The 19781-nt window shown below is 38.4% G+C and overlaps 1 protein-coding gene across 1 annotated transcript in view; it reads left to right on the forward strand.

Moving 5' to 3' along the window:
* The first annotated feature begins 353 nt into the window (after window positions 1-353).
* LOC131165955 (brefeldin A-inhibited guanine nucleotide-exchange protein 2-like) overlaps window positions 354-19781 on the forward strand; it is a 57258-nt gene continuing 37830 nt past the window's right edge. The window contains exon 1 of the mRNA XM_058124142.1: window positions 354-1868. Coding sequence (XP_057980125.1) covers window positions 688-1868 — 1181 coding nt within the window. The 5' untranslated portion in view covers window positions 354-687. The remainder of the gene's footprint in view (window positions 1869-19781) is intronic.

Raw genomic sequence — 19781 nt, forward strand, 5'->3', positions numbered from 1 at the left:
GTTTGTCTTTATTGTTGAGTCATTAAAAATTGTATACTTCTTTTTTGAAAAAAATAATGACACTATATTTAGAGAAAAAAGTCTTAAATTTTAATTTACATAGTTTTATATTATATTTTATTTAAATTTATCTAAATTTAAATTTAAGATTTGATATTTATACTTTCCGAGCAAGAATTTTTCTTTTTAGTCTGATGAATCATGTAAACTTTAGCTTTGAATTCTTAGTTATATAAATGGAAGAGAAGTATGAATTTCAAAGTATAAATTTTAAACAATAAATTTAGGTTGGAATGAATTTGAATATAATTTTGTATACATTCTATTTAAATGTAATGCAAATTCAAAATGCAGGTATTTGTGCAAACATAGGAGAAGGGTATTTGGACAGGCCAAGCAAATTACACACTAAACAGTAAACACCATTTTCATCAACAGAACGCTCAAACGCGATCTAAACTCCTCTCTCCCTCTTCCCTACATCTCTCTCTCTCTCTCTCTCTCTCTCGCTTACTGAGTTGCGAGTTGATGACGACCAGAGCGACCATGGCGATCTCCTGATTCAATTTCTCGCCATTTCCAGCACCAGACAAGCTCACGAACTGGTCTGGACTACTGAAAGGACCAAAAGCTCTCTTATTCTCCTCGAAATTTCGGATCTGAACCCTCTGCTCGCTCCCATCGGGAATGGCTTCTTCGGAAGCCGATTCCCGTCTCAGCCTCGTCCTAGTCCCGGCCTTGGAGAAGATTATCAAAAGCGGCTCTTGGCGCAAGCACTCTAAGCTTGTCCACGAATGCAAAGCCGTTCTAGAAAGAATCACTTCTCCTGAGAAGTTTCCACAGTCCCCCGATGAATCTGAGCCCGAGACCTCGATGCCGGGTGTTTTGCACGACGGCGGTCCCATTGAGTACTCGCTCGCTGAGTCCGATTCCATTCTGAGCCCTCTGATTGGCGCCTGTGGATCGGGATTCCTCAAGATTGCCGATCCCGCGCTCGATTGCATTCAGAAGCTCATAGCCCATGGGTATGTTCGCGGCGAAGCAGACTCCAGTGGCGGGCCGGAGGCGAAGCTACTGTCTCGGCTGATCGAAGCGGTGTGCAAGTGCCATGATTTGGGTGATGATAGTGTTGAATTGTTGGTGCTCAAGACATTGCTGTCGGCGGTGACGTCGATTTCACTGAGAATACATGGGGATTGCTTGTTACAGATAGTGAGGACTTGTTATGATATATATTTGGGGAGCAAGAATGTTGTCAATCAGACAACAGCAAAGGCGTCATTGATTCAAATGTTGGTGATTGTGTTTCGGAGAATGGAGGCTGACTCTTCGACTGTTCCCGTTCAGCCTATTGTGGTGGCAGAATTGATGGAGCCTGCTGAGAAGGCTGACGAGGATGCAGGCATGACCCAGTTCGTTCAAGGGTTTATTACGAAGATTATGCAAGACATTGATGTGGTGCTGAACCCCACAACTCCGGGGAAAGTGTCAATGGGAGGGCATGATGGGGCGTTTGAGACCACAACAGTTGAGACTACAAACCCAGCGGATTTGCTTGATTCAACGGATAAGGATATGTTGGATGCGAAGTACTGGGAGATTAGCATGTACAAGACAGCATTGGAAGGGAGGAAGGGGGAGTTAGCAGATGGAGAGGCCGAGAGAGATGATGACTTGGAAGTTCAGATAGGGAATAAGCTGAGAAGAGATGCATTTTTGGTTTTTCGAGCGCTTTGTAAGCTCTCAATGAAGACCCCGCCAAAAGATGCCCTGGCTGATCCACAGTTGATGCGCGGAAAAATTGTGGCTTTAGAGTTGCTCAAGATATTGTTGGAGAATGCAGGGGCTATTTTTAGGACCAGTGAGAGGTAATTTTATTTTAAAATATGCATCATGCAGTATTTGGAGCTCAGTTGTTATACTTAATCAATTCATCCATAAACTGCTTTTATTTTGGATTGTTCATTACTTTATTTATATGTTTATGGTGCATATTGTTATTTTTATGCTGTTTTCCTCCTTTTCCCATTATTCTAGCAGCATATTTTTTAGAATCATCATCAGTATGATTGCATTCAAATATTCTTCTTGACACGTTATGAATCCATGTTCTAAAATCTTGCTGAAAAAAAAAAAAAACTAAATCCATAGTTTCATATGTTAGATTTAACGTAATCAATAGTGTTCGAATTTTTGTATTTTAATTAGGTGCCTAATTTTTTGATCATGTTTGAAATTGAAATTTGAGCTCACCCAAATTTTATGCTTCAATTGAAGTTTGTCAAGTTGTTCGCATTCTGGGTTCTCAAGCTGTTTTAAAGTGATTTTTATTTGACAGCTGACTTAGAAAAGTGAAACTATTTGGATTGGTGTAGGAATATCAATTTTGGTCGATAGGAGGAAAAGGTAGATGTAGAGTTAGTATTAAGATGCTAGGAACTGTCATAGATACTTTTTTCTCATGCAAGTATCATAATTGAAGATAAATTTGAGATGATGGGTGCGTATAGGGTCTGCTTTTGGGATTTGGGAAGACTTAAGAGTGGAGATTTAGGTTACGATGACACTTGGTGAGAAAGTTGGTCAATATTAGTTGTGGCTCATAAGCTTGATATGGGCTAAAGTTATGTGTGGAGGTGGAGCTTGTGGTAGATGGGTGATTCAGAATTCTTATTAATGAGAAAGTACGTAAAACTTGATTCTGTGGATATGTTTATGGGATCATGGATGTCACATAATTGATTCTTGGGTCCCCAATGTCTGTTACATCCCGCTAAAACAGTGGGAATGAAAATCACAGCCTTAGTGGTTGTTACAGGCTGCTACCATTATGTTACTGTAGCTACAACCGTTACGTAACTATTACGCATCTGTTATAGCAAAAATATATGTTTTTAATTTTGTTATTTTTTTCGTCTTTTTTCTCATTTTTTTCCCACTTCATAACATTCTCAATAAGCGCTATATGAAGGGGTGGGGGATGAAGATTGTGATAAGGATGATAATGATTCTAAATTATTTACATTTTGTAATATTCACAAGATGTGCATTAAATAACAATTTGATATGAATATTGTTTTGTTAAAAGAATATTGATTTAGATAATATTAGTAAGTTGATATATATATATATATATATATTGTTTGCTTCTAACCTTCTTTTTCTTTTCTAGTTTTTTTATGTGTTCAACTTTATAATTATAATATTTTAATTTTAAATACGAGGTTATACAACATAACTTATTAGTCTAACTTTATTATGTTTTTATTTATTTAACTATTACAATAATAGAATTTTTTTAATTTATTTTATATTTTATGTGCTTAATAGATTAATGGGGTGTATAATTATTTTGTTTCACTAATTATTTTTATTACACATATGATAACTGAAAAGTAAATGTTGTAAAGTTAGAGATGGAGGAGAGAAGAAGAGACGGAGAGAAGAGAAGAGGAGAAGAAGAGAAAAAAAGAGGAAAGAACTAAGTTGCAGTTTCCTAGAGTCTACATACAACTCTAGGCCTGCCCTCGTTTATGTTATTAATAAATTCTTAAGGAGAAAAATACCCCCATCAACATAACCTAATTATTAAAATGACATGTTCTCTTCTAACATTCCCCTTTAAGTTAGAGGTGTATAAATATCACCAAAACACAGCTTGAAACAAATATTTCACCGGGCGGGCTTAAACGCGGTCTTCGTAAAAACATTGCCTATTTGATCGATAGATAACGGAGTCCTTGCATCCTTCTTCAACACATCATCTCTCACAGAAGACAATCAACTTCTATGTGCTTTGTCCTCTCATGACAGATTGGATTGCTAGCAATATAATGGCAGCTAGATTATCACAAATTACATCTATTACAAGAGGGAGGACCATAAATTGTTGATGGAATCAACATAGATTCATCCAAGGAGGACCCAACACTGAAAAATAAGGTGTCCCCTAAAAAAAGGCGACATCAGCAGTAACATATTTCCCCCTAGTGTTGGGATCATAACAGTTTAATTTTTTTTTGATAATAGAAGAAGGTATATTAGATAGAGAAAGAGAAATTACAATGAAAGAGGACAAGAAGTCCACCCCATAAAAGTAAAATAAAATAAAATGAAATGAAATGAAAAAAAAATACTAAAAATAGAAATTAATAATTAAACAAGGAACCCCCTCTTCAATCCTTTTCCTTCGTAATTCATTGAACACTAAAAGTTAGTGAACTCCCTGAGACCCTTTTTAGCTCCATTTTTACACCCATCAAAATGCACTTCATTTCCCCCAAAATCACAAAACTTTAATTCCAATTTATCCATGAGATCTTGAACTTCTAAATCCTTCCTTGAAATCTCCTCCACTGGTGTTGGTAAAATACCATCCTCTGCGTCTCATGAACTAAATCATCATTTCAAATTAGAGAACCCTTCCAATCCTTCCAAAGGGGATGGATGTACAAATGATAAATCCCCTCAAACATCACTGGAATCAGAAATATATCCACTTTGTTCCCTAATTTTATCCAACGATAAACCCCCACTACAATCAAACTCACGTAGACCATTGCCTTCATTGTCTAATAAATATGCACAATTCATTACCTCCTTTCCTTTGGTAATTGCATCACAAGAATTTCCCATCTTTTTCTTAGCATTTATGTCTTCCAAAATACTTAACTCTCCTTCTAAATTCCTCTTTGAAATCTTTGGCCCAACCTCAGCAGAGTGCTTTCTCTTTTCCTCAAACAAATTTTTCATTCCTGTACTCATCTGTTCAAACTTCTGACGAGTATAAATTTTGGGACCCTTAGATCCCTTTGCCTCAATATCTGAGGCATTAGATAACCTTCCCAAAACACCATTACCTTTGCAAAACCTTTGCTGTAGCATCCTCTTGCCCCTCTGCAAAACCAGAATCTTCAACCACTTTTAACACTTTAAGTTATTTCCTTATTGTCATCAAGAAACTTTTCTGAAATTGAGCTGTCGATTCCCTGTAATTGCTTGATGATATGATCTGTTCCATTTGAATCTTGGGGAACTGGAGAGAGATTTTGGCCTTCGTTTACAGATGGGTGTCAATCCTTCTTCCCTATATTCTCCACCTGTGTATTGGGGCTTGAAAATTGGGCATCTTGGGCCTGTCCATTATGATTGGCCCAACCCTCCTATCCCTTAGGCTGGCTATCCAAAATAAGGCTCTGAAAATCCTGGGCCTACCCTTTTTGGATGGCCCAATTGTCCTTTCCCTTATACTGGTCATCCAAATAAAGCCCTGCAAATTATGGGTCTGTTCAATTGTTAAGCCTATTTTATATAAAAAATGAGGCCCCTCCTTTTTCCATGAACTTGCTTAGGCATAATACAATAATCAATCAGCCCAACCCAGATTTTTTTATCTTACTCTTTCCCTACCGTAACCTTAGCTACCTCAACTGGTGCTGCACTATCATCCAAAACCCTAGCCGCCGTTGTAGTATCAACACGTCCTACTTCCTGAGCAATATGAACTTGCGATCTTCGACTTGAGCTCAGCCTACATTGAATGCTCATATCATCTACTCCATTCATCCTGCTTTCCTTGTTGGAACTTGCTTTCACAGCCTTTTCCTTCACTTGCCTTCCCTTTCATCGCCACTTGACTCCACGATGAAGGCTTATCTATGCTTGTGCCTCGTGATTGAAACCCAAACTCTTTGGCTAATTCACAAAACTTGCTCACAAAGCTAACCAACCAACCCTTTTTACTCCACCTGGGATAAACACAGAGGACATCTTACCATTCCACCTAACTCCAAAAACTTCCCCACCCTAGTCCACTTAATCAACATCCAAAACAACATATTCCCCATTCGGACCTTTTGAGAACCCCTAACCAACTTAAAAAAATCTGGAAGACCATTGACAAACCAGAAAACTGCCTGTTTTGGAAGTTTAATCCATCTATTCCGAGCGGGATTTTTCTCAAGCACGAATAGAAACTGAAACTCTCTCCCCTGTCCAAACTCAAATCGAAGGTCTTCCTTTTGATTTGAGTCGTGAACTTTGACATCACTTGCTACATTCCAAGCCATATGGAAATACAAGAGAGAGTGAGAGAGAGGAGAAATCGTTTTGCATGAGAGAGGAACGGCATAGCTCTCACCATAGGGATCATAACATCTATATCCTTTTTGAGTTCTCGAGCACCCACCAATGTAAAATTTTTTATGCTTACTAAACAATATATTAGTAAGTCAGACTAGAAAATCCAAAGTACAATAATAATCTTTAACAGAAGGGCTAAGAGCTGAAAACACGCAAATATGCCAATATACATAAGGTTGTCTGTCTTGAAAAAAAAATTATGGTCATTACATCTGCTTCCCGCTATGTAACTGTGAAGGCTTAATGTACATTGTTGGCCCACAACCTACAACTTAAGGTTGTAGGTGATGTGGTAATCTAACATGGTATTGGAGCTATGGTTGTCAAGAGGTATTGGGGTACACATGCGGGGGAGTGTTAAGGCTTGATATATATTGTTGGCCCACAACTTAACAGCTTAAGTTTTTAGGTGAAGTGATAATGATGTAGGGCAAGAAGCTGGACCATGGGAAGACCCTTGTTGGAGACTCATTCAAAAGAACTGGGTCAAGGGATTGTTGGGTTTAGTAATTTTTATTGTGTTTAGTTTAATTAGTATAGGATTATGTGTATTTGGGGGCTTGTTTGTAATATTTGTGTGTTTTAGGGGTGTGTTTGTAATTTCATGTAGTATTTAGTACATATCATATGTGCAATTTCTTGTGTTATTGGCTTTCTTATAAATAGTGTGCGAAAGCCATGTAGGAGTAGTTACTGATGAATTTGAATTGAGGTGAAAGTTTGTTTTTCACCCTCGTATTCCCTTCCTTCTTCTTTGCCTCTATCTCTCCTGCATTCTCTCATGGCTGCAAATCCATGACGCTGTCCTGCATCATTTAGTATGAGAGCCCAACCATGATCACACCATTCTTCCATTTTCAATTCTCCATCCCCACCCCCTCCCCCCACTCTTCTACTCACTTCTTTCTCTTCCTCCTCTCATCCTCTTTGTTTTCTTTCTGTTCTTCTCAGTGCTATATCCAACTCTTTTTTCTTTCTGTCCTGATCCTCTGTTCTATCCCTAATCTCCTGCTGCCCCGCAGCATTCTGCCCTCTTATTCTTCTTCTATTCCCTTTTATTTCTAATTCTCTGCCATAACTATCTCTGTGTGTGTTTGTGTGTCTGATTTCTGATATTCTGGATTCAACCTATTTCTTTTCACAGATCTCTTTCTATTTCCCCATTCTTCAATTAATTCTGTCCTCAAAGTGCTGCAAATTATCTTCTCTTATTTGTTCATTCTATCTATAATCACTTCCCTCTCCATGAATCTCTTATCTCATCCACAAATATTCCATTTCCAGTCCCAGATTTCAGTGGGGAAAAAAGGAAGAAAACACCTGCAACTTCCTGCCAAATTACTGTTGTGCCCTTTGAATTCAAACCCTAATTTCCAGCCAACATTTCACAACACCAGCCATACCATTAAAAACAGAAATCCTCTAAAATCCCTCCCTCGAAATTCATCACCTTTTGGCCAGCTGTGTGGCCCCACACACCGAAGAAAAGTCCCCCAACCAATGCCCCTTAGAAATCCCTAAGTTCTTGGGATTATTTGTCCATATCGCCACCACCACCATCACCACCACTACAATTAGCATCTTCTGATCCACTCTTGCTCCCAACTTCATTGCCAAAAGGTCACCATCAGCGGTTTGCGTGCCGGATGCACCAGCAACACGTGTGTGAGTGAACATTTTCTGCATTTTCTAGTTTCATGAGAAATTGATTCCAAGTGCTAGATTTTGGGTTTTTCCATGATATTTTGATATATAGCGTGATATTTTAATTGCGGACATGATATTTTGCTAGCAAGCGCGATAATTTGATGCAAGAGGCTAGAAATTTGACTACCGGCTTCAAGAATTACACCAAATTGCTGCCATTTGTAAGTTGTTTATGAGGGTTTGTTTTACTTGAAGCTTGTTCTTGATAAATCAGGAGTCATATTTTTGATTCTACATGAGTAGATTGAGAATTGTGGGCAAATTGTGTTAGGGACTTCTGGTGATGTATAGTTGCAGCATATGCATGTATAAATCCAACAACATGGTGACAAATTATTGGAAAAAACGCCATTTCTCAAAGTTTTTTCACACCTTTCTCAAGTGTGGAGAAGGTGTTTGCTAAATCGTCATTGATGGAAGATCACCTATGAATGTTGTTTCTATAATGGGGTCACTGGCATGCAACTTCGTTGGAACCTCACCGAGTGCCTTGTGACATATTTTGGGTGGACGACTCTACATGTTTGTGAAATATGTTTGTTTCCAATCTAGAAATTATGACTATTTTGATAATGGTTGGTGATTAGTTGTGGACTCTGGTTGCAGCACTATGGTTCGTCTGTAGTTTATTTGAAGGGAAGGGGACAGTAGTGCTTTTAAGATGCAAAGACTGCCATTCTAGGCTCAAGAATATGATTCCTTTGGTGAGTTTTCAAATAAGAAAGGCCCAACCTCTTCGGTCCCTTGTCCTCTTAGTTCAACTGGCCCCTCCCTCCCCAGGAGCGAATCCAGCCTGGAACTGCCTGAATATGATGACTCACTGAAATTCAGTGACAGAGACGATAGTCTGACTTTTAAACCACTGTCTTCAACAAAGCTTCGGAAAGAAACAGATAGGGCTTTTTTTCTCCTCGGATCAAGGAACTGGTTAGTGACAGTGAGAACAGTTCAAGGAGAAGGTTTCTGAGTTTCGTCACAAATGGTTAGCAAGACTATTGGAGTGTCCCTTGATGGCATTGAGGATCAAGCAATGTGTCTTATTGAAGAAATTGAAAAGGACAAAGAGAAGAAGGAAAATATATTATTAAAATCTCCCTGGGCAGTATAAGAAGGATTGAAGGAAACAAACAGAAAAATTAAAGGCAGGAGCTCTCTGCTAATTACGATGGGGCTGATTCCAAGGAATGTTTAGACAACAGATCCAAAAGGGCTATTGTGAAATGCTTTCTCAAATACTGGAATGGCGATGTAAGTTTTACTTGCAGGAAATTAAAGTGAAACCTCTTCATGGATTTCTCATGAACAGCATACAGTGGCATAAAAAGTGCAATTGTGTCTAGGTAGGAGCTGCTGGAAGTGTTGGAAGGCTTATCATCATGTGTGTTGAAATTTGGATTAGAATTAGGGATCTAACACAGTGATAGGTCTCTTCGTCTATTTGTAATGTACATCAAGTACATTCTCATGACCATAATACCGTTACTAACTCTCACTTATTAACATAACACTACAACAACAACAGCAACAAACCAAGCCTTAAGTCCCACAAATGACTAAATAACCATTAACACTCCCTGTCAAGCCGGAGCATAGATATCATATGCTCCTAGCTTGTTACACTTAAATTTAACACGAACAACCCCCAAAGCTTTGGTAAACAAGCAAGCTGCATATTGGACTTCACATAAGTAGTGGTAATGAACTTCTGCACAAGTTTCAATCAAACAAAGTGACAATCAACTTCAATGTATTTTATCCACTTATGGAAGACTGGGTTGGAGGCAATATGAAGAGTAGCTTGATTATCACATGTCAACTCCAAAGATTGAGAATGCAGATAACCCAACTCTTCCGACATGTTTTCCAACCAAACAAGCTCGCATGTAGGGTGAGCCATGGCCCTATACTTTAACTCAACACTTGACCTAGCCACTACGGTTTGTTTTTGTTAATGGTTTTTTAGTCATTTAGCGTTATTATTATGTGTTAAATTTTGTTAGTAATAAGTGTGAGTTAGTAAGGGTATTATGGTCATTCCAATTGCACTTGACCTATCTTTGAGTTTAGGTCTTCCATTTTACCCAATTATTCAACATGGTATCTGAGTCCACCACCATCAAAACTGAAGCCTAAAAACCAAATCCATTGCATGTCTACCATCTTAGAAGAATTTCCAGCAACACTGTAGTCCTAGAAAACAGCCAACAGCAGCTGAAAGTCAGACCAGTCGCTGGAAATTTTCTAGGTGACACTGCAAGTTCAAGAGCATCAAATCTACTGTATTTTTGCTAAAACAACTCAATAGTCACCCACAGACACTGCTGATCTGTCCCCCACTAAAATCCCATCTCCAGGCAGCGTCCCATGCGCCCTCAAGCGCCAGTCGAAGGCTGCCAGGGCCAACCCCACGCGCAGGTGCGTGAAGCTATGTTCAGGCACGTTTTTAACCTGAAATCATCCAGCAGTGATCCAATCCCTCTATTAACATGTTATTGGAGCTTTTCGTGATGTTTTTTGTCCACAGATCTCACCTTTTTCAATTGCTTGCGTGCGGCGCTCAAGGAATGGTTTTTTGATGCTTCGTGAAGCTGTTTATCAATGGTTATTGAGTTTATTGGGTCTGAAACAGTGGAATTTGCTGTTTCTTTTTTGATTCAATGTTCTAATTTCTTCCATATTCCAAAATATCAAGCTGTTGGGCATGTGTTTTTGCTCAAAGATCCAATCTGTGATCATGCACTTTTGGTAATTCGTTAGTTGTTGTTCAGTGTTAGTAACAGTCGTAAGCTGTTTTTTGTGAGGCTGTGGCAGTGTTATGCAAGTTTGTTGGTGATTTGTCCATGGTAGTTTTGGTGGGTCACCTCTCTAGTTGTTCCAGTGTTGTGTGTTGCTTTCTTGGGGCTGCATCTTTCTTGGTGCTGTGGCAGCCTTTTACTGATTTATTTGTGACTTGTTCATGGTGGGTCACCTTGTTTGTGGTTGTTTCGATTGTTCTAGTAGTTAATCTTGTGATCGTTGGTCTGAGTTTGTGAATGTTGGGATGGAGTTTGCAAATCCCAAAAGTATGGTTCCCTCGTTAGTCACTTGTTTGAGTGAACCACATACTATGACCATATTAGAGGAGGAGTATTCAAGGTTTCTACAGTATCAATTGTTGCAACAAGCATCTTATGACATTGCTCCAGAAAGGTAATCCTACAATGTGTGTGTCATCTAGTATCCTTCCTACTAGTCCTTGGGTTATGGATTTTGCTGCACTGATCATATAACAGGTGCAACCAACTTCTTTTCTAATCTCCAGTATCCTAAAAATCTACCTTAAGTTACCCTATTTGATGGGTCTACTATTACTGTTAAGGGGATAGGAACAGTAAATCCTACTCCTTCCACCTCTCTTTCTTCTGTTTTATACATTCCTAGATCTCCTTTCAATCTTATGTCTATTAGTAAGCTTACAAAGTCACTAAATTGTTCTGTCACATTCTTTCCTGATTCTGTGCTTATTCAGAATTTGAAGATGAGGAAGTCAATTGGCACTTGACGTGAGGCTTGTGGACTTTTCTACTTTGAGTCGCCTTCTTCATCCATTGTTTGCACAGTTGCAGCTACATGACTTCAAATCAATTGTTGCCTTGGATATCCATCCTTGGACAAGTAGAAACAACTAGTTCCTACATTGAGTTTTGTGTCAAATCTTGAGTGTGAGTCTTGTCAACTGGTGTCTCCAGGTCGACAAACGGGTGGTTAGTCCTTTCATGCTAGTCCATTCCGATATGTGGGGTCCTAGTCGTGTCATAGGGTTTTCAGTACTTTGTTACATTTGTTGATGACTACTCTAGGATGACTTGGTTATATTTAATGAAAGATCATTTCGAGTTGTTTCATATCTTTTGTGCCTTCTGTTCCCGAATAAAGACTTAATTTGATATGCTAGTCTGGATACTTTGTAGTATGCTAAGGAGTACTTCAGCACCCAGTTCAATACTTATATGATTAACTTTGGTATGATCCATCAATTCTCTTGTGACCACACAACATAGCGAAATGGAGTTGCAGAGCGAAAAAACGGACATATTCTTGTAGTCACTTGTACCCTATTGTATCAAATGAATGTCCCTAAAGTTTTTTGGAGTGATGCTGTGTTCGCAGCTTGCTCCCTCATCAATAAAATGCCATCCTCTATCCTTGGTGGTAAAATTCCATGTTCAATTATCTTCACTAAGGCTCCTTTGTTCTCCCTTCCTCCTCGTATATTTAATTGTGTGTCCTTTGTCCATTAGTTAACTACAGGAATGGATAAGTTAGATCCTCGTGCTATCAAATGTATTTTTTTGGGCTATTTTTATAGTCAAAAGGAATATCGATGTTATAGTCCTAGTTTACATAGATTCTTTGTCTTTGCTAATGTCACCTTTTTTGGGTCTACACCATACTACTCTGATTCCTTGAGTTCTGTTGACCTTGATGAGCCCCTTTCTCTGCTTTTCCTTCTAGATCTAAACTCATTATTTGTGCCTGATTCTCCTATATCTTCATCCAGTTTGAGTCCTTCTCGTCGCTTGGATCATCCCAATTTGCAGGTATACACAAGGTAGGGGGAAGTGCCTCCTCCAGCTTCTACTATTGTACCTCTAGTTCCCTCGTTGGATGATCTTATTTCCCATGATGTTGATCCTCCTATAGCTCTTTGAAAAGGTAAATGCACTTGTACTTAATATCCTATCTCTAATTTTGTTTGTTATGATCTATTGTCACCCTTTTATTATTGTTTTTTTAGTACTCTATCTTCTAAAGCTCTTCCAAAATCTATTTCTGCCATTGTAGGTGGAGGACGACAATGGTTGAAGAGATGCGTGCACTACATGATAATGATACTTGGGATTTGGTACCTCTTCCTCCTGATAAGTCTATGGTTGCTTGTTGCTGGGTGTACTGTATGAAAGTCAACTCTGATGGTTCTATGGCTTATTTGAAGGCCCACCTTCTTGCTAATGGATATACTCATGTGCATGGTTTGGATTATCCAGACACATTTCTTTTCGGTGGCTAAACTTGTTTTGGTATGTTTGTTCATTTCTTTTGCCACCACTTATCATTGGTCTTTACATCAGTTAGATGTGAAAAATGCTTTTCTACATGGTGATCTTCATGAGGAGGTATATATGGACCAACCACCTGGGTTTCTTGCTCAAGGGGAGTTGGGCTTAATATGTCGGCTGAAGAAATCGTTGTGTGGATTAAAACAATCTTCAAGAGCATGGGTTGGTCGTTTTAGTGTTGTTGTACGCCTCCATCTGTGTGCAGTAGATCACTTTGTATTTTATCTTCATACGCCATTTGGTAGGATTTTGCTTATTGTATACGTTGATGACATTCTGATCATTGGTGATGATGATTGAGGCATCTAGGACCTAAAGAGTTTCCTATAGAATAAGTTTTAGACTAAGGACTTGGGACCATTGAAGTACTTCTTGGGTATAGAAGTATTGAGGTTTCGAACGGGAACTGTCTTGTCATAGAGGAAGTATGTTCTTGATCTTTTATGTGAGACGGGGTTGTTGGGATCCAAGCCTGTTGATACACCCATGGATCCCAATAGTAAGTTAGTGCCAAATATGGGTGATTTATTGCCCAAACTAGGTTGGTATTGGAGACCTGTTGGAAATTTGAATTATCTCACGGTCACTCAACCCAATATATCCTTAGCGACAAATGTTGTGAGTTAGTTTCTCGATTCCCCAAGAACAAGTCACACTACATGTGAACTTGTTTGGTTGAACATGTTAAAAGAACTAGGTTTTCCCACATTCTCAGCCTATGGAGTTGATGTGTGATAATCAAGCTGCTGTTCATATTGCCTCCAACCCGGTCTTCCATGAGCAGACAAAGCACATTGAAGTTGATTGCCACTTCATTCGGGAGAAACTTATAGTGAAGCTCATTACAACCACTCATGTGAAGTTTGAGTTTCAGCTTGCTGATTTGTTCACTAAAGCCTTGGGAGGTGCTCGTGTGAAATTCATTTGTAACAAGCTAAGAGTATATGATATATATGCTCTAGCTTGAGGGGGAGTGTTAATGGTTATTTAGTCATTTAGTATCATTATTATGTGTTATAGTTTTGTTAGCAATAAGTGTGGGTTAGTAAGGGTATTATGGTCATTACCATTGTCTTGACATATATTATAAATAGAGGGAGTGACCTATCATTGAGTTTAGGTCTTCTATTTTACCCAATTATTCAACAGTTTCCTTTTTTAGGAAACCAAGTTACCACATGCAAAGATACAATATTTGGTTGTGGATCTTTTGTCTAAAGGTGATTTGGACCAATTTGCATTAGTATATTCTTGAATATAAGTGTGACCTTGATCTCAATGTATGAGACCTCTCCAAGGTGCACCTTCGAGATATCTCAAGATGCGAATGACTACTCTCAATGACTTGTCCTTAGAGAATCTAGAAATTGACTCACGACACTTTGTTGCCAAAGATATTGTCACATTCCTAGTTTTTTGGCACGTTACCAGCTGTGACTCCATCTAAAATCCAATGGGGTCACTAGGCCTAGGCAAGAATTTGTTTTACAGATCATTATTTGGAACCAAGTTAAAAGCCAAATAAGAGTGAACATTTGCTGAAAACACAAAACATATATATATATATTCCATAAGCAACCAAAAATGTTTTTTCTTTAGTAACAAGCTCTTTACATTGGGTTGTACTTTTCATACAACATTTTTCTCACTCCCTAGTCTACATACATAACGGCCCAAAACTGAACCCGCTTAGTCTCCTCATTGCCTTCCTGCCAACCTGTAATACATGTCAAAATGGTAGTATCTTGGAGAACCTAACAAGTGGAGCTCTCCTTTAGTGTGAACCCGAAATTATTAAGGAATAGGGTGAGCAACCACAAGCTTAGTAGACATTCTTAACTTCCTCTTATTCGAATAAGGATAACACATGATTTCTAACATGTTTGCATGATCGTAAGGTGCATGAACACAATCTTTATTCAAAGCAATCTGTTCATTTAAAGTGACCAATGCAAAACATTTAAATAGCATGCATTTACACATTTTTTTTTCCCAACATAGCAGTGCTGCCCCAACTAAGTGCACATTTTATCTTAAACAAGTGCCAAATTCCAGCTTGGCCAACCAGCGCTTAACGTGGAAATACTAACGAGTGCCAAATTCTAGCTTGGCCAACCACTGCTTAACACGGAAATACCAACAAGTGCCAAATTCCAGCTTGACCAACCACCGTTTAACACGGAAATACTTTCCGAAGGTTTAGGGCCTTTCACCCAAGGGAGACACAATCCCTACTTGCTCAAATTCCTCAATATCATGGCCCCAACAACACATGGTGCCGTCTATTTCACGCAATAACAATTCAATATATGCATACACAAGCTTTGCCATGGCAAGTAAAACCATCATACTTTAGAGGAATATCTATCTCATAAAAATTTCTGAACTAAACTAGATATGCAACTATGATAACCAAAGAAACATACATGTATTATGTAGCGATATCAAGTAATTAGTGACAAACTTAAATCTTCCTTATTAGGATTCAATTTTTATACAAGTTTCGACCCTTGTTTCCTTTAAATACCCAAAATCCATAGGTGAATAATTGAAAATTAAGAACACCTACCTTGATTTTCAGCTTCTTCAACTTAGTCCAAGTTCCCCTCTGAATTTCTGGTATTTTCTCTTGATTTTCTCGGAATTTCCCTGATTTTCTGCAGAGTTATCTTTCCCTCTCTCTCTCTCTCTCTCTAGAGCTAGGGTTTTCAGCAAGAGTTTTGGGGTTTTCTTTTCTATGTTCAGGCTGTACTGCAGGCTGGAAAAGTCAAGACAGCAGGTGGACACATGGCATGACCATGGTTTTAAATCGCGGTAGCGGGTAGCGTAATGTAACGGTAACGGGTGTAACGGGAAGCAGGAGTAGCGGATGTTACATAATGGGAAGCGGGTGTAACGGCCGTCAATTTTTTTGAAGCACGCACAACCTTGTGCATATTAGCGTACTTGCATGTTTTAACTTTTAGCCATTCTTAGAAAGGGTTTTAGTGTATTTTGGACCCTTTAGTTCGAGTAACTAAGTTATTTGGTAAGGGCAACAAATTTACATTTATTTTAAACCATCATTGATAGAAAATTACATGTGTGTGCATATTTATACTTCTCATTGTTCTTATGTGTGATAAATTCTTATGTGTGCTAAATGAATTAATAAAATAAAATACATTATACACTTCATTAATCTATTAGACACATAAGACATACAAATAATATAAATATAAAATAGCTAGAAAAGAATGAAGGTTGAAGTTGAAAAATAAAGAACATAAATATCACATTACTAATATTATTAAAAAAAAAAAATTTCCTAACAAGTTAGTATTTTGAAGTTGTTAATTAATGCATCTATTGTGAGTATTTAAAGAAATAGTAAATTTTGCATCATTGTCATCCTCATTATATTCTTTTCCCCCTCTTGCGACTTGGTATATTGAGAATGATATATGAAAGAGAGAGAAAAAGTGATAAGAAAAAGTAAAAAATAAAATATTTTTTTGGTGTAACAGTCCTGTAGCGGTTACATAATGGCCGTAGCGGCCTTTACGTATCGGTCACGGTCCGTAACGGCCTCTACGGCCGTGATTTTTCTTCCCACCGATTTCGCGGTGTGTAACGGTATCGGTAACCCAAAAAACCTTTACGTAACGGCGTTACGTAACGGTCGCGGCCTTTATTTAAAACCATGGGCATGACCATAGCAGCTGGTGGCAACAGGGGTCCTGCAGTGCTGACAGCTGTGCCCTAGGTGTCTGCTGCTGGTTTTTCAGAACTGCCAGGTGGCGGCTGCTGGTTTGTAGTGTTCCCAGGTGTAACTCCTTGTTTCAGCATGCTCCATCTTTTTTTTCTTCTCTCTCTCTCTGTCCCAACTCTTATGCTATTTATGTTTTAGCTTGAGGGATAATTTGCTTTCATCTAAGCCCCTCTTACCACTTAAAAGTCCAAAGGAATTTCTAGTATCAGTTAACACAACTCAAATAAATGAATAACATGGCTAGTATGGACTTATTTATTGAAAAACAAAGCAAGTCATGCTAATTTATCAAAGTAGTTTAAATTTATTGGGGCCTAAAGGGTATGGTTATCACAGATATATGGCCGAGTGACTGTTAGATAAGTCAACTTTCCAACATGTCTCTGTATCATCTTGGATTAGGTAACAAACCAACCATATCTGACACTGACTTCTTGTTAGGATCCATGGGTGTATCAATTGGTTTGGATCCCAACAGCCCAATCTCATGCAAAGGATCAAGAACATACACTTCCTCTATGACAAAACAGCTCCCATAGAGATTTGGATATTTCTATAACCAAGGAGTATTTTAATGGTCCCAAATATTTGGTTTTAGACTTAGTCTATAGAAAATTTTTTAGACTCCGAATACCTTGATCATCATCACTTGTAATTACAATATCATCCACGTACACAATAAGAAGAATCCTACCTAATGAAGTATAATAATAAAACACAAAGTGATCCATAACACACCGTTGATGGCCAAACTAAGTACTACAAAATTGAATTGACAAAAACATGCTCTGGGAGACTGTTTTGAACCATATAATGCCTTCTGGAGGCCACACACTTAGCCTGACTCTTCCTGAGCAACAAACTTAGGTGGTTGCTCCATATAGATCTCCTTAAGATTTTTCTGATAGCAAAAGGAGAGTTTTCATTGATAAAAGGAGAAACCTCTTCCTTAAGATCACCATGCATGAAGGCATTCTTTACATCTAATTGATGCATAAGCCAATGACAAGTGGTGGCCAAGGATATTAACGGACGTACTAAGGTAAGTTTAGCATTTGGGGAAAAAGTATTTGAATAGTCCAAACCTTACACTTGAGCATATCCCTTAGCAACAAGACGTGCCTTAAGACGAGCCATAGAACCAACAAGGTTGACTTTCACAATATATACCGAGGATAACCAACCGCAGATTTGTCAGGAGGAAGTGATACCAATTCCCAAGTATCACTGCCTTGTAATGCACCTATCTCTTCAACCATTTCATTCCTCCATCCAAAGTAGGCGCTAAGGTTTCAAAAATAGAGTTAGGAAGGGAAATAGATGATAGAGTGGTAAAGATAGGAAACAAAGTAGGTGATGTGATGTTGTGTACATGTGTGTTCACCTTTCTAGACAGCAATGGGAGGATCAAGTGGGAAATATGATCATCAAATGAGGGAACTAAAGGCATGGTAGTAGAAGCTAGAGGGGACTCTTTTCCTTGGAGCCGCATCGTGCTTACGCTTACATATTATGATGATCTAGATGATGAGAAGGACTTAAAATAGATGGAGACGTAGGTGGATGACTAGGTAGGGACAAAAAACTAGAATCTAGAAGATTAGGCAGAGCATTGAGATCAAAAGTACTTAGGGATTGAGAGTTGTATGTTGTAGGCTCAAAGAAGGTAACTTTATCCCAAAAAAAAAAAAAAAAAACGATGTAGAATAGGACGAGTAGACCAAAAGGACACATTTTATAGCGTGAAGATCCATTATCCACCCTGGGAGTTAGTTGATGAACAAAGGACACACACCCGAATATATTAGGAGGTAGAGAGAATAAAGTAGGGAATTTGACCACTTTAGAGGATGACATCCTATTGATAATATAGCAAGCAATAAGAATAGCATCACCCCAAAACACTTAAGATACATGCATATGATAAAGTAAGGTGCGAGTGACTTTAAGGATATGTCTATTTTTCCTCTTTGCAACCCCATTTTGTTGAGGAGTGTGGGCACAAGATGATTGATAAACAATGCCAAGTTGAGTCCTATAAGTAGTGAATTGAGTATTGAAAGATTCTTTAGCATTATTACTCCAAGATATTTGAATTGGCAAACCAAATTGAGTGTTTATTTCAGATAAAAGGCACAATATATATGGAAATAATTCATAACAATCGTTTATTAAATATAGGCAAGTCATTGTTGAATAATCATATCCACAAAGGTTACAAAGTATCACAAACCCGACTTGGACAAAACTTGACTAGGACCCCAAACATCATAATGGACTAACATAAAAGGGCTTGTTGCCCGTTTATTGACTCGGGAAGCAAAAAGGGCATGATGATGCTTTCCCAACTGACAAAACTCACAATCAAGACTATGCATAGGATTCAAATCAAGAACTTGTAGTTTCAACTTTTCCAACAAAGGATGACCAAGGCAACAACAGATTTGGAGAGAGCAGTGCAGGCTGAGAAGGAGATAACAACTTAAAGTGATAAAGTCCACTTGCTTCACGCCCTCCACTAATTGTCTTCCTTGTCTTCAAAAGCTGAATGATCACAGAAACAAGGAAGATTGTTATTGAACAAGTCATGGATTTTGTTAATCTTGCTAACTAATATAAGATTGAAAGGAAATTTGGGAATATACAAAATCGAAGGAAGAGTAATAGAGGAAGTGGGATTTACACTCCCAATTCCGTTAACGATAGCGAGGATCTGTCAGCAAGAATAACACAAGGTAAGTTATCAAGGTATTGGAGAGTAGAGAAGAAATCAGATACACCGGTGATATGATAAATGCCTGTGGAATCTATAACTCAAGGGCTAGGATGAGAAGTACTGGATGATAGGCAAGCCGTAGGGTGGGATTCAATGGGAAGAGAAGCTTTTTGGGACACTTGATACTGCTGAATTTGGAATACTCTTCCTTTGGCATAAACATGGTATGTTGCTCCCCACTTGGCCCCAAAAGTATGGAGTTTTTGGTGGCTGCATTGGCAACACGAGAAGGTTTAGTATGGAGATCCAACATTGCTCAATAGTACGACCTCCTCATCCACAATGAGTGCTTTGCGAGGAGTGCCTC

This window comes from Malania oleifera, chromosome 10 (assembly GCF_029873635.1).
Source record: "Malania oleifera isolate guangnan ecotype guangnan chromosome 10, ASM2987363v1, whole genome shotgun sequence".
NCBI classification, from domain to species: Eukaryota; Viridiplantae; Streptophyta; class Magnoliopsida; order Santalales; family Ximeniaceae; genus Malania; species Malania oleifera.